The sequence below is a fragment of the Podospora anserina genome, chromosome 5 (assembly GCF_000226545.1).
Source record: "Podospora anserina S mat+ genomic DNA chromosome 5, supercontig 4".
NCBI classification, from domain to species: Eukaryota; Fungi; Ascomycota; class Sordariomycetes; order Sordariales; family Podosporaceae; genus Podospora; species Podospora anserina.
In genome coordinates this window covers 262351-277348 of record NW_001914844.1, presented here as the reverse complement: position 1 = coordinate 277348, position 14998 = coordinate 262351, and the positions used below count along the sequence as shown (strand labels likewise).

The 14998-nt window shown below is 53.0% G+C and overlaps 6 protein-coding genes across 6 annotated transcripts in view; 3 read left to right on the top strand and 3 right to left on the bottom strand.

Annotated features, from left to right (window-relative positions):
- Nucleotides 1-1090, top strand: part of PODANS_5_3930 (uncharacterized protein) — a gene marked incomplete at both ends in the record, with an annotated part of 1494 nt that extends 404 nt beyond the window's left edge. Inside the window, one exon of the mRNA XM_001904904.1 lies at nt 2-1090. Coding sequence (XP_001904939.1) covers nt 2-1090 — 1089 coding nt within the window. The remainder of the gene's footprint in view (nt 1) is intronic.
- A 305-nt stretch (nt 1091-1395) lies between these two features.
- On the top strand, nt 1396-3498 carry PODANS_5_3920 (uncharacterized protein; the record flags this gene model as incomplete). Its single annotated transcript, XM_001904903.1, has 1 exon — nt 1396-3498. The coding sequence occupies one exon, from the start codon at nt 1396-1398 to the stop codon at nt 3496-3498; it is 2103 nt and encodes a 700-aa protein (XP_001904938.1).
- Nucleotides 3499-7522: 4024 nt separating this feature from the next.
- PODANS_5_3915 (uncharacterized protein) lies at nt 7523-7816 on the top strand (the record flags this gene model as incomplete). The annotated part of the gene is made up of 1 exon (XM_001904902.1): nt 7523-7816. The coding sequence occupies one exon, from the start codon at nt 7523-7525 to the stop codon at nt 7814-7816; it is 294 nt and encodes a 97-aa protein (XP_001904937.1).
- Nucleotides 7817-8278: 462 nt separating this feature from the next.
- PODANS_5_3912 (uncharacterized protein) lies at nt 8279-8925 on the bottom strand (the record flags this gene model as incomplete). The annotated part of the gene is made up of 3 exons (XM_001904901.1): nt 8279-8325; nt 8394-8527; nt 8606-8925. The coding sequence occupies 3 exons, from the start codon at nt 8923-8925 to the stop codon at nt 8279-8281; spliced, it is 501 nt and encodes a 166-aa protein (XP_001904936.1).
- Nucleotides 8926-10001: 1076 nt separating this feature from the next.
- Nucleotides 10002-11145, bottom strand: PODANS_5_3910 (uncharacterized protein; the record flags this gene model as incomplete). Its single annotated transcript, XM_001904900.1, has 2 exons — nt 10002-10552; nt 10629-11145. 2 exons carry the CDS (start codon nt 11143-11145, stop codon nt 10002-10004), a joined length of 1068 nt encoding a protein of 355 aa, XP_001904935.1.
- A 1280-nt stretch (nt 11146-12425) lies between these two features.
- PODANS_5_3900 (uncharacterized protein) lies at nt 12426-12887 on the bottom strand (the record flags this gene model as incomplete). The annotated part of the gene is made up of 1 exon (XM_001904899.1): nt 12426-12887. One exon carries the CDS (start codon nt 12885-12887, stop codon nt 12426-12428), a length of 462 nt encoding a protein of 153 aa, XP_001904934.1.
- Between the last annotated feature and the right edge of the window lie 2111 nt (nt 12888-14998).

Below are 14998 nucleotides of genomic sequence, written 5' to 3'. Positions count from 1 at the left end.
ACCACCACCACCACCACCACTCCCAACACAATACACCACGGGCACCCAGCTCACAACCCCCCAATCCTTCCAACTCTTCCTCTCCCGCCTCTACAAAACAACAATGTTCCAAGACGGCGAACGAGCCTGGGGAACAACAGATTTCTTCCTCCGCAACATGCGCTCACTGGAATGGCTTTCCACCATCCGGTACGCCCTCGCGATCAATAAATCTTTTCTCGTTGACGGGTTGGATGGGAGTGAGGGTAGTGAAGAGATTAAACAGTTCAAAGCTGTCAACCGCGCGTTTGCGGTCTTGGAACCGGGGAGTAAAGGCGTGATAGGGAGTAGGATGTTTTATATTGTTAACTTTCTCGGGTGCTTTCAAGCTGGACCGGACGGGGGCGCGTTGAAAGAGCTGGCGGGGAGGTTGATGGAGGACATTGTTGTCAAATGTTTCCGTGGGGGGGAGGGGGATAGGGGGGGGTTTGGGGGGGATCTGAGACGGGTTTTGAGTGGGGGGGATGGGGATGGGCATGAGATGGAGGTTGACTCCGTGGATGAGCTGATGGAGGAGGGGATGTCGGTCGGGGAGATGGCAGGGAGGTTTTTAATGGCGGTGTTGGGGCGGATGGTGAGGGAGGTTGGGCTGGAGGTGCCGTTGGGGGTGGTTTTGATGGGGGATATACATGGGGTGGGGGATGCGGTTGGGGAGTGGAAGCCGAGGGGGATGAGGGGGGGCACGATGGCGGGGTGTGCTTGGAGGAGCTGTTTGCTTTCTCCCGAGCCGCCTTCTTCGAATACGAAGGAGGATACGGGGGTTGAGTTGTTGGAACATGGGATCTGGCTGGCGGGCTATGGAGATGATTTAAAGGCCGAGGTCAAGTTTAGGGCGCTGATTGATCAGGCAAAGACCGGCTCTTCCCCGTCGCCAAAGATGGCCGCTGAGATGAAGGTGCTGGCACGGTGTTCCCATTATCAGCTGGCGAGTATTTACTGGAGGAGAGGGGAGAAGATGGCTGCCAAGGAGGAGCTGCAGTTGGCTGTCAAAGCATCGGTATTGTATGATCACTTTGTGCAGTGGGGGGACGTGGACTTTTTGTATGTATGATGGCTGGGACATGGTTGTAGATTTCAACGGCAGAGACATATACATACATGTACGTGGTTCCTGAAGTCTTTGTCGACATCGGATGTAAGCAGCTGTTTCCCCTCGGAGCGTTTCATGCCGGCAATACCACCCTGGAGTGAAGCCATGCTCAGCCGCACAAACTAGTGAAAAGCCCCGCTTTGCCCGATGGCTATGGCTATGGCTTCTGCGGATTGACAGAAAAGGCCCCGGGACCCGAGAGCCTGGTGCCAAGTTCAAAGCTCGTCCTCATCTTCAAGCCACATGCCTTGGGCTCATCGTTCACAATGGCCTCAAGCGAGCATCCGGCAGTTGGCTGCAAGACTTGCGCCTTCTTTTCAGAGGCCATTCTCAAGACCATTCGAGGAGAAGCAGTCGGTGAGAACATCATCAGACTCGCCGCAAGTTTCGATCCAAAATGTGCCACCTGCAAATACACCCTCGACTCCTTCGCTCGTCTAGCGCCAAACTCGCCCCTCCAACTGACCTGTCCTATACGACTCGATTGCTTTCCCCAAAAGCGATTCTTCTTTCGAACCGGATGTGGTTGCTGGGACCACTCAGCCTATCACCTCGAGCTGCTTCCCTCATCAGAACTTGCTCCGACCTCGGTCCACTACAAGATCATCGACGCAGACACAATCGACATCAGCTCCCTCAAGCGATGGCCGGAATACTGCGAACAGCACCACGAAGACTGCCGACCCACCCCCACTCAACCGCCCGTCACAGACATGATCCTAATCGACGTCGACGAGCACCGCCTCGTCCAGTTCCCCGGCACCCCCCCAAAATACACCACCCTCAGCTACGTCTGGGGCGTCCTCCCCGACATCCTCGAAACCCGCATCTCCAACTTTTCAACCCTCCAGCTCCCAAGCTCTCTCGCTTCCCCAGAGATCCTCCCCCGGCTCCCACTGACAATCCAAGACGCCATCAAGGTCACGCGCGACATGGGCGAGCGCTACCTCTGGGTGGATAGACTCTGCATCATCCAAGACGACGAGGCCAACAAATCCCAGCAAATCGCCTCCATGGCCTCCATCTACGCAAACTCCCAGTTCACCATCATTGCCGCTGACGGAGCCGATGCCAACACTGGTCTCCATGGCGTGGGCTCTTCCCGCCCCTTTCCGGAGCTTCCAATCCTGGAGTTTTCCCCCGAGTGCCGGATGCGTCCGGGGCCGGAGACAGAGGAGGCGAGGTATTTCACCACGTGGCATAACAGAGCTTGGACGTTCCAAGAACGGTTGCTGTCGAGGAGGTCGCTCGTTTTTTTTAGGGGGAGCGTGATCTGGCAGTGCAAGTGCTCCGTCTGGGTTGAAGGGGCCGCCGCGGAGCCGGATGGGATGGTGGTTGATGAGACATGGAGGACGGAGAAGAAAAGGCCGGCGCATCTGGCGTTTGATAGGCACTTCACCTTTGAGCTCAAGACCCCCAAGAGGCCCGACTTTCGCTATTTCGAGGGGTTGGTGAGGCAGTATCAACGGAGGAGGATGACGTACCAAGCAGACGGTCTTCGGGCCTTTTCTGGGATTCTGGATGTCCTCAGCCGGACTTATGATGGTGGTTTTCTGCATGGGATGCCAAAGATGTTCTTCGACGTGGCCATGTTGTGGGAGCCTCAGGCGGGGTCAAAACCGAGGCTTGTCGCGCCGGGGAGCAGGGAGCTGATGTTTCCTAGCTGGTCGTGGGCTTCGTTCCAGGGGAGTGTGGCGAACAACTTGAGCGATCACACTTTTGGGAACAACCCTTCGATCGAGCTGACTCCGGTGGTCAGGTGGTATCATGCTCCTGCTGATGAGCCGATCAGCTTTGTCAACCTCACTCCGCATCTCGCTCGGATGTTCAAGCAAGGGGGTGTTGGGGGGTTGGATTTGAAGTTCTTTGATGTGCCGACGATTGATACAGGCGGGCTTACGGTGGAGAAGGAGAAGTTGGGTTGGCTTCTTCATGGGAGTGTGTCGGTGGCTTCTTTTCGGGTGCAGCCTGAGAAGGAAGAGACCAGCAAGCTGGTCAGGGTTGCCTGGGAAGAAGAGATGGCGCCGTTTGTGAACTACCATTTTGTGGATAGTTCTGGGAAAATAGTGGGCAGGTTGAAGGTTCCTTTCACGAGGGAGGATCCGGTTTTGGAAAAGGATGCGCTGTGTGAGTGTATCGTGATATCGGAAGGGAAGGCATACTACACGAGGTCGAAGTGGCTCAAGGAGATATACCTGCCGGAATGGGGACTGAACGAGGAAACTCGTGAGCTGGAGGAGTTCCAGTTTTACAATGTTTTGTGGGTTGAGCGGAGGGAGGGAATTGCATATCGAAGGGGATGTGGTACCATTTGGAAGGAGGGCTGGGATCGACAGAACCCAGAGGTGCGGGATATTGTCCTCGGTTGAACACTTACAGGTCCATGTATCTGTCAGCTTCTCGACAATACTCTCCAACACCCCAAAGATGGACACCAGCACGCCATTCATTTCAACATGAAAGCTTTCGGTCTCTGCACACATGTCAGAAAGCCGTTGGATGCTGTTCAATCTCTCGGGAATATTGGCGAGAAAGTTTTGGATAGTGTCTCTTTCTTTGACATGTTTCTCAACTGCCTAATTTCCCACTCGTTAGCAGAGGTTGCTTTCGCTGGAGGTGGATCTGCTCACAGCCAATATCACAGCGAAGCCTCCCGAGATGAAAGCACCAAAGGGGTCAAGGACAACATGCGCGAGGGTGCAGATTTGGTGTTCTGTTTGGGCGGGGGAGGCGGCTGGCTTCAAGAACCTGAAACAGGTTTGCTTTCTGTTCTTTGCGGGAAGGCATTTCCCGCCTCGTTACCAACTAACTCACTGTACCACAAGGTCTCACTTCCTCTGCAGCTTTATGTGACATGCTCGAGTTGAACTTGAGCGCTCATGCCCTGCAAGAGCCCGAATCTATGAGAACATGAGCTTCCAGGTCGTCCAGTTTCTGGATTCGTCTCAACCGCGACACTCAAATTTGAAGAACACAGCTCTCGCGTCCATATTTTTCCACCAACCATTTATTCCAAATGTTAAACAAACCCCCAGGCTTCCCTTGACCTGGAGTCGTACTCGACGAAGCACTGCCAGTGCGTTGTCCACGTCGTGCCAAGGTGCTGCCTCTGTCGTACCACTTTGCACTGAGCGCTGGTTCGACTTTTCTTTTCAGTTATTCAAGCCGTCTTTATTCCTCCAATTGAGATGGAAGCTGCCGGTTATCCCTGCTGTGTACTTCTCTAACCTCATAGTTGAGGAAACCAGATGTATTCAGCCTGCAATGACCTTCTAAATAGCATCAAGCATGGTAAGTTGATATCACCTCAGTTCCCCCTTTATCAACTGTGCACACTAACTCCTGGTTGCATGTTAGATCCTTAATCGGAGATCGACAGGTTGGTTGGATCGCTTGAGACCGAGGAACAACAACGCGATTCCAGGGACGAGGCAGACATACCCCCCTGTGAAGCGACGGAGAACAGCTCCAGAGTGCTTGTGGATGGCCAGGACCCTACACACCAACCGTCTGACGATGGTAGCCTAGACGAACTGAGTAATGAATCTGAGGACGACTCTGACGGCGAATCCAGGGCCAGGTTTCGCAACCCAGAACACGTGCCGTTACCCCCCCGCACCACCGATCAGCGCCATTGATGTTGGGGAATCTTTAAGTAATCTGGAATTTTGCCTGAGGCTTTTGGAACGCCCATCTCAAACAACGCACACTGTACCAGAACGGCGCAAGGCACAAGATATACAACTGACGGTTCATTTCTTTGACCTATCGGAACAAGAACAAGATGATGCAGAAAGCTGGAACGTACATCTGGCCAGGGAGGCTCGTACCGACGTGCGATTCGATGGGTGCCCGGCACCTTTGTCGAGAGCTCCTTGCCCGTACCCGAAGACGACGTCCACGTTAAGCCTGGTAGTGTTTTTCAGTACCTTGAAGCCCACCGATTTCACAGAGCAGGATCATGTTACCACATCATCGACCTCGCAACGACCTGCAGGAACCAGACCGTTGTTGAAAGTCCGAGGGGTTATGACGGACTTGGTTGTTCATTGCTCTCATTTGGATTTCAATGGCCATGAGTATGGCTGTGTTGATGATTTGTTCGTATTCAAACCATTCGAAGGCGAAATGGACATCCGCAGCCTGGAGGCTTATCCCATGAGTTATTTCGACAAGAAGAAGCTTGATATTCGGGGCGAGAGGTTCGTCGATGCTACAAGTGTATCACACATGCAGCACCAGGGCCTTACGGTGGGACCAAGCCGCGACGAGGTAAGATAGGTATCCCATCTTTGTGGCTCTTTGAGACTTCTCGTCTTATCAAACATTATAATTCTAACATCTGATTACGCATTCTTCCACAGATCGATAGCCCTGTTATTATCGATATGTGGATGGCCTTCGTCGAGGACAAACAGTCTTAGGAAAGAACAGGCATGCAGCTACCAATATTTACGAAGCCAACAGAGTCTAGGGAAATGGCGAGGTACAGCATGACAGACCCGGACGAAGCTTGCATTACCGGCGCGCCAAGTTGCGGCAATAGGTGGTGTCGCGCACACGTCAACGAGGGGTATTCCTTCGGTCCATACACCATGGCAATAGCCGTGAGGCGGGACCCAACTATAAGAAGGGGACTCGGGAGTTTGCTGGCCGAGTCTCAAAACAGCTTCGTGAATGACCATTTGAGACCAAAAATGCTCCATTTGCTACCCGGGACGGTGCCTGGCTTTTCTCTACGAAATCGAAAATGGGGTAGGGTATGTGTTTCCCACTTACCTATGCCGTTTCGTTTGTTGAGGAGAATATGGGTGTGCTCACTAAAACCTTTTCCCTTGCAGCTTTACTAGAGCTATCGAAGCTACGCCAGGTTGAGCACAACTACGGCTGGAATGACCTTGTTCTACCCCCAGGCCATCGGAAAGTGGTGCAGGCCATGGTTGAAACACATGCGACTGACAAGCCAGATGGTCATCCGGCCACCGGAAATGGACGCGGTGCCTGGAAAAGATGAGTGGAAAAGGCGTACACCGGTTAATGGCTTTCAATCCGTCTTGAAACATTGTGAAAGCTTACACATAACGTTGCCTTCCAGGCAAAGGCTGCATCATACTTCTTCTACACGGTGTCCTTGGGGTTGGAAAAACATCCACGGCTGGTAGGCAAAACACTCTCCTTTCATCTCAACGTTTGTGGATCGAGGACCTAACGCTAGAGCTAGAGTGCGTTGCTGCTCACACAAAGAAGCCGCTCTATCCCATCACATGCGATATGTGTCCAAAATGCCAAATTCATATCTGATTCTGACTAGCGACAGGCGACACTGGATACAATCCTGAGGATGTTGAGAGGAACATGGAGGACCACTTCAGGCTTGCCCACAAATGGGGTTGTGTCCTTCTCCTTGATGGAAGCGGACGTGTTTCTTGCCAGACGGGAGGTGAGTTTTGCCCTAGCCCTTGGTAGCTGAAAAGGCGACTCGCAACAAAAAAAAAGCAGCAACGAGATGTCCAACAGTAACGGCCTAGTCTCTGTCTTTTCTGCGAATCCTCGAGTGCTACTCTGGGATTCGTTTTCTCGCCACTAACCCGGTCGGAGCGATTGATGACGCCTTTCGTTCTTGGCTTCATCTGACACTCTGCCATCCGACTCCCAGAAGCGACCAGACCATCGAAATCTTCAGGCACAACTTCGAACGCCTTGAGAAGATCAACGAGGGCCGTCAGGAGCACAACCTCCCGCCGTTTGAGTACAAGGATCAGCAAGACAGAATAGTCGAATGAGCTAACGAGCAATGGAAGACGCTCCGCTGGAACGGGCGCCAGATCAGGAATTCTTTCCAGACTGTCATGGCACTCGCTGAGTTCAAAGCCAAGCGCAAACAAACCAGCGATGGCCAGGATCCAAGGTGTCACACGGCAAATGCCGACCACCAACCACCAACAACCATGACCAACAACAACGCCAAATATCACCTTAAGGAGGGGAAGCTGCACGTCGTGAGCCTCTCGTCAAGAGTGAGGCAGACAATCAGAGGCAAGGCGGTTATCAAAGAAAGCCCACTGGCCCAGAAGGATATTGGAGGACTTGGCGATGGCCTGAGGCCAACAAGGGCACGGGCCACGCGAGGGAAGATAAAATACGCGTTCAGGATCATCAAGACTGTATTTCCTTCTTCACTTTCAGTATCACAGACTTCGAGGCCATTGAAGATTATTAGTCTGAATTGAACCATGAGTTCCAAGCCCTGATATTGCAGCCCTTGTCACACAAGGCCAGTGTTGACCAAGCGTTGCTTCGAAATCGTGCCAAATGTGACAATTGAATTCAACGCATACCTTAAAGCAACAAGGGGGTTTGACGAAGCGGGAACAGGCCGGAGAGGACAGCTTCATGAGAAAGATAAAAAAGAAGAACAAGGACTACTTCGATTCTGACGAGAGTGAGGCCGATGACTCTGAGGAAACCGAAAGTAAGGATCAGACAGAGACTGAGGAGGACAGCGATGAAGAGGAGCCGGATGAGCAGGACAAGAGGAAAGTGAAGAAAAAGGGTGGCGAGGGCAGCAAGACTGGCAAAAAGTGCAAAGATACAAAGGGGATGAAGAGCGAGGGGAGGAAAGGCGGCTCCAACAAAAACAAGAAAGGGAAGAAAGCTGGAAGCGATGAGGACGAGGATGACGAATGATGACAAAAAACGGCTGTGCTTTTTCTTTTCCGACAAACTGATCCTGTTGTTCCTTTCCTTACTTTAGTTCTAGTTAATGCCAAACAATGCTTTTTCCTGACACACCAGTACCTTGAGCTCACCTGTCTATCTAGAGATAGGTAGCCCGAGGAGCAAGCCCATCCCACTCTTACACATTAGCTAGGCACCTGGTTTACCAGATAGGTGCTATAAGAAAGCCAGAGATATATGATGTATATTTACGAACGGGTCTAGACTATGTACCTGCCCACGCAATCTCTTTTTCTATTTCTCAACCCCCGCATTCTTCGTTCCTCATCATCCCTTTACCCGATCTCTGATTCACAACGGAATCCCATATTCATCACAGCTCTCAGCAAACGTTAGCGTGCTTTCTTGATTCTGTCAAGGTCACGGCCATCACGAAAGAACCTGTCCGGTGTCAGGCTGGAAGAGGGCCGATCAGCAACCGGTGATATAGTTGATGGTGATGTAGCAACCATTGTTCCCTGTGCAACACCGTCGTGTTAGGAACCAAAGCGCGTTTGAAACTGTCGGGATTGACATTGTGACTTACAGTGGGCTGACCCGCAAGCCTGGCATCCGTTGTTGCGGATCGCGTTGTAGGCGCTCCTCATAACAGCTCCGGTCGCGATGCAATCCTTGCCCTGAACAAAGATGCCGCAGTTTCCGCTGCACGTGCCGCTTTTACTGTTTGTGCCGACTGTGTTAGGTACCAGCCATTGGGAGGAGGAATAAAAGGAAGAAAAGGGCTAAAGGCGGACTTACGTGCCACCACTCGCGTACGTGGTGTCCTCGATCTTGTTCTTGGCCGTGGTGCAGCTGTCCTTGAAACCTTGCCTGTTGCTGCACAAGCTGCTGCCCTTGCAGTTGATCGAGTCCTGGCGGGAGACGAGCTGGCCGCGGGCGAGGATCTCGCCGCCGATATGGGGGCCGGTGCTGGCAGGGGACATCGCCTCGACCTGGACGGCCACGGTGGTCTCGCCGTTGGAGAGCATGACGGTCTCGAGGAGGGGGTTGGACTGAGGAGCGGCGCAGGCCAGTCCGGCCAGGACGAGGGTGAACTGGATGATCTGAGAGAAATGCATCTTCGACGAGTGGAATGGAATAGGCTGAGATGGCTGAAGTCCTAGTAAAGAGCTGGTCTGTGAGAGCTTGGTGGTGAGATATCCAGTCTGAAAAGGAGCAGAAGAAGAGACTTTATACCTACCTCCCTAGACATATCTTTCAGAGCCAACAAGGCTGGAGCGACCATCTCGGACTACACATCGGACTTCCTTAGCCTTGTATTTGCATACTAGCCTGATTCAACGTTGGTTTACGGACAGCCTGACAGCGCTCGCTGAATGAACTTAGTGTTATGGAGTATTCGAATCCTTCTAGAGATCTAGAGCCAGTCGGTTACATCACAAACAGATAGCTGCCTGCTCGCCAGTCGGAGTAGCCACGCTCGCATTTAGTACTGCTTACGCCCCACCACAAGCGGCTCTCTCCTTTGATACTAGTGATCCTGCCAATACAACATGCTGTTACGTCAACACAACCATCGCCTTGTGACATTATGCCGACCTATCCTAAACCTACCCAGACTCTCCTTCCTACTCTTTTGAGTCTTCATATCTTTACACACTGATGTTGCGCCTGGGAAGCCAGGCACCGGATATAAGGATATAAACGAGAATGAGGCAGTCACCTTCGTCAGGTGCCTTTGGACGAATCCAAGACGACACCATGTTGTACTTTGCCAGGGGATTGCCGCTGACGCTGGGTGAGGAGGAGTCCTCAGAAAGCTTTGTGGAGAACAATTCCTGGACGGACGCGCGTCTTTGATCTACTCTCCGGCACCTTGCGGGAGTTATCAGAGCCTCTATATCACCTCGGCACCCAAGTCACTACCAGTGGATCCGCAATGCGTTGATGTCAACTACGGTAGTATTCGTTGGTCAACGCTCCATTGGAGCGGCTCAAATTCCCTTCTCCACCACGGCCGGAGACTTCATGCAAGGTGTTTGTGCACCTTGCTTTTCCGAAGGGGCAAGATGTGGAACTAAGCTACAGTCCGTATAGGTTCCTTATCACACTGAAGCTTTCAAGGCTACCTTATCCTGCCTCCTTTGCATCCTTCCATCCAGGGTGGCTCATGACCCAGTCCTACCCGCAAGCATCACCTGACCTTATAATGCTGCGTAAAGTCGTACCTGACCTCCATGAATCCGAGAAGCAAATCCTTCAACAAAACATCATCCGTCTCCCCCTTCTTCAACAGCTGCATAAACTCGTCCCTCTCAAATCTCGTCCTCGGATCCTTATCAGACACTCGCCTGAAGTTCTCTTGTGAAATGGGGTTGATAACAGTCTGCCACTTCTCAATCCTCTTCTCAGAGTACAGCTCCAGAATATCCTCACCGGCCTTGTTTTCCCATATCCCCACAAGACAGTCAAACAGGCCACCAACATCGACAAAGCCACCTGTTATGCCCAGCCCTCCCCATGGGTTACACAGATGGGCTGCGTCTGCTGCTAGGAGGATGCGACCAACTCGGAATTTGGGGGCACATCGTTGGTGCATCTTGTAAGGTGAAATATTGACAATCTTGTACTCGTCTGGCTTGGGGTGGCCGGGGAGCATCTGTTGGAATTTCATGGGTTGACGGGCGATGTACTCTTCTCGGGTCAGGCCGGGTGTTTCGCCGTAGGTGATGCGGTACATGTTGTCTTTTGTGATGCGGGCGGCCATCTTGCAGTTGTTAGCACCTATCCTGATCCTTTTTCCTTGCCAGCAAAGGGGCGCTTACAAAGAAGTTCTCCGGGTGAACGATGAAATTCGCATCATGCCACCCAAACTTTCCCTCAAAGTCGTAAAACGTCTGTTGTTTCCATGTCAGCCCCAGCCACGCCCAAAACAACAACAATGAGAAAAGTAAACAAACATTAGTAGCAATAATCTGCGCGTCCCAAGTAAACCCAGGAAACTGATCCCCGAACAAGCTCCTCCTGACAATACTATTTGCCCCATCACAACCAACCACATAATCCGCCTCCTCCCTCTCCACCTCCCCTCCCTTCCTCTTCACCTCCACCCACGCCCTCCCCCCCACCTCGCCATCCTCATCCTGACCAACCCCGACAACCTCGGCATCAAACTCCACCTCCCCACCGTACTTCCTCACCTCCTTCAGCATCAGCTCGTCCAAATCCTGCAGGACATAGCAGTGTGTTCTCAGGTCTTGGCCGTCGACATCACTGAGGACTTTGGAGGCGTCAAACCCGGCAATGATCTTGTGGCTGTCAGGATCGCGCCAGCACATGGTCGAGAGGATGAGGCCGTTGGCGCGGAGCTGGTCGATGATGCCGGCACGGATGAACTCGGGGATGGCGGGGGTGCCGTAGTGGGCTGCGCGGGGTTGCTGGTCGAGCTGGGAGGCGGATTCGAGGACTTTGACGGGGATGGAGTGCTTTGCTAGGAGGAGGGCGAGGAGGAGGCCTGAGGGGCCGGCGCCTACTATGAGGACCTTGGGAGGGCTGTCAGACCCATGGTTACGGGATGAGGGTGTTGGGGAGGGTGATGTACTTTCTTGAAGGGGCGGGGGTTGTCGTCAGTCATGGTGAGGGCCTGGCGTGTTCAAAGTTGAGGGGTGTTCTTCTCGGTAGAGGTTCATCGTAGGGGAGGTAAGTCGTTCTTATGCTCGCTTACCCCACCGTCACATCGACCATCTACAATGTCCTGCACCTCACTTACGTACATGGCGTCCAGCATGCAGGGAGCAAATCGGTGACCACGCCTTCTTGGGACTCGGCATCGTGTACAAATGCGGGACCATGCAGGTCAGCTGTGATACCCGGGCTGTTGATTTATTGCCGTTGCGTTAGCTTGAATCGCATAGGTACTGGCCCTCAGGTGAGGGGGCCGTTGGAGGTTGGTGCGGGGAAGAAGGCCTCGATCGAGAGAGGGAGGGGTACTTTGTTTGGGTGAAGAGCTGACGGACCCTTTGTACCTGGGTTGTACAGGTATTTCCGGCTCTTGAAACCCGAGAACCAGACACATGGGACGATAGATGAGTGCCTAAAGGAGACCAAGGTAAACAAACAACACAGAATCCATCACAAGGGTTAGGGTTGGCGCTTGTCGTTGAAGTTCCCTTCTCCCCATGGACCAAATGGGGATAGCCTCGTGCTAATGACTCGGACAACATTGTGACGAACCCCGATCCAGAACCTCTGAAAGGAATACTCAGTTGAAGGTGCTTCTAGGCAATTGGTTCGGTGCAGCTAAACTGTCTCAATCACAATAGTCTTGATACCAACGAATGTGACTTGTAATTGCATGCTGCGGAACTATCTTCAAGCTATTTAGTTCCTCCGTATATATAACTCTCGGGACCGTGGACCGTCGACCTATAACCTTCAATATTATATTATTCTATTTAGGTTCCCGAGTCCAGCAACGCCCAGTAATACACATCCACTCCCGTATTCCGGCTCCACAATATCCTGATCACCAATATGCGTAATACTATTAATCCAGTACTCATCTGCCTCAACGCCCAACGCGCTGTTTATTCCAACATGCCAGTCAGTCAACCCGTACCTATCCATCCTCATACCTTGAAACACCGTAAAGACTTACCAAGATCCATACTGAGCAAGCGTCTTGTGCCTGCCAAAGCTGCTGTACTTGAAGGTGCCATTCCCAGAAAGATTGTTCGCCAGGCGCTGGCAGTCCGAGATCAGAGGCGAGTCGCTGGGTGGATCTGTTGAGATTGTCGAAGGTGCGATGGCAGACGTTGCAATAGTGATGGCGCTCAACCTCATGTCTGGTGGCCTCGGACTGGGTCTCAAAAACCTCGATGCATTTCTCGCATTCGTAGTATTCGTCGGGAAGATGGCGGTAGTCCCACATGTGCTCAGAGCGGTCCCAGTTGTCGTTGAAGTACTCGTCGCAAGTGAAGCACTCAAAATCGGGAATGCTGTGGCCGGTGGCCTCCCAGTGCTGGTCACGGGCGCGCCAGCCGCTGGGGAAGCGGCGATAGCAATCCCCGCATTCATACATGTGGAAGCCTGGCGCGACCTACACGAACCAATATTAGCTTTGATCCAAGCAACTCTCAAAAAAAAACCCATCAACTTACCTGCTGATACGGAAAGGCTGGCGTGGAGATATGTCTCCGTTTGGCTGGTCTTCCCGCCTCTGCCTGGTGATGATGGCAACGTTTAATGCCGTCCCGGATGCCAGGGGAAAGTTTGGGGAAGTGGAGAAAGCTTCCAAGATTGAATCTACAAGAACCTTAAAAGGCCCTCAAAATATATTCGGCGATGGGCGTTTGCCGGCATGGTACCGGTCGACGGGCGCCGAACCATGGGCTCGATGTTTCATTTAAAACCATCGGAGCACGACGCGAAAACAACAAACAAAGAAAATAGAGATTCAATTGAATTTACCCCGCGCCGGCCAAGCAGAGCACTCAAAAGGTCCGCATGCGGTCTTTGTCCACGACAGGAGGTTAACACGAACTCACGTGACCACCCAAGTTCTACACTTCCCTCACTTCCAGGCTGTAAAGAGGGTTCCTGAACGTTTTGCACACGGAAAGATGCACACGCAATCAGGGCTATTTGCAGATGTGCCAATTCGTTTACTGTCTCACCCAAAGGCCATGCTACCGCACTATAGCAGACCAAACGGAGCTACAAATACACAGACGTGGGTGCAGACAGGGCATCACGTTGTGCACGTGGATTGAGAAGCCACCCGTATCGAGAACAGCGCCAGGTATGATGAGATCTTTACGATAAGATCAGCATCGAATAAAAACCTCAGGATAAGATCTTTAAGATAAGATGAGCATTGAATAAAATCCCAGGATAAGATGCCACGCCAGCCCTCTCCACCCTTTGGTTGCCAAGCTAAATCCCACCCCCTATTCCAGCCCCTGACCACATACATTACAGAACCACAAACCCTCAGTTTTGACAATTAATCCAAAACCCCCTACTCCATCCCATCACCCTCCCTCCCAACCCCGCCCCTGCCCCTGCCCACCCCCAGGCCCAGCCCCGTACCCCCTAGCCAACAACTCTGCGCTCGGATAAGGCACATCCCCCAACCCATACGGATCCTCCCCCCTCACCCCCCTCATCTGCGGCGTCGACCCAACACTCAAATCCGGCACAGCAGCCCCATCATACTGCCTATACGGCACAGGCCTATCCTGCCCCATGCCCGCATAATGCCCAGGCTCCTCAGGCATCTCCTGCAGTCCAGGCGAGAACCTCCTCGCAGACAACTCCTGCGGCGGCTTCCATCCATAGCCACCATACCCCGTATCATAAAGTTCCGACCCCCTCGTCGTCTCATGCAGCTCCCCCATCCCGGGTGTCCTCCGTCCCGCATGTTGTTCAAGTTCAGAGACATAACTCCCCCCTCTTTGCTGTCGCTCCGGTGGTGGAGGCGACATGGAACTGACCGTCCCGGCCCCGGTGAGGTTCCCGGGGGAGGGTGAACCGGCGACGGGCGAACTGACGGTCACGCTTGGAGACCTGGAATCAATTTCTTTTCTTCCGAAAATGCCGTATAACGCGCTGTCGTGTGCTCCCCCACCAGCTCCCCCACCCGCTCCACCGCCAGAAATGGCCGCCGTTTGGGAGTTGCGGCCCACGGTCGAGTCATCGGTCGAGGGAGGGGGGTTCTTTCTTCGGTAGCGGAGGAAGAAGAACACCAACGTGGCAATGAGGGCGATACCCCCTAAGGCTGAGCCAACGCCTATCCCTATCACCGTTCCTTGAGGCAGCGTACCGCTGGCAGGTGGAGCCGGGGACGGGGTTTCGGTTGTGGCGATTATTTGAACTGTTCCTGCCGAGGTGGAGGTTTTGAGGTTGAGGGTGGCGGACGAGTCAGTGGGGAGGACGATGTCTGATGGTGTGACGAAGACTGTTACTGAGACGGGTGTTGTGTCTGGTGCTGGCGGGGGGGTGTTGTATTTATTCCCAACCACGGCAAGCCCGCCACTGGGACATACATTTGTTATGGGGGGGATTGAGTCACGGTGACTAACTCAGGGGGCTTTCATGACGCAACACCTCCACCTCGCGCGATGGTTCGATCGGCCCGAGGTTGCCCCAATCCCGCGTCTCATTTATGTTACGTTGAATTCACTCTAATGC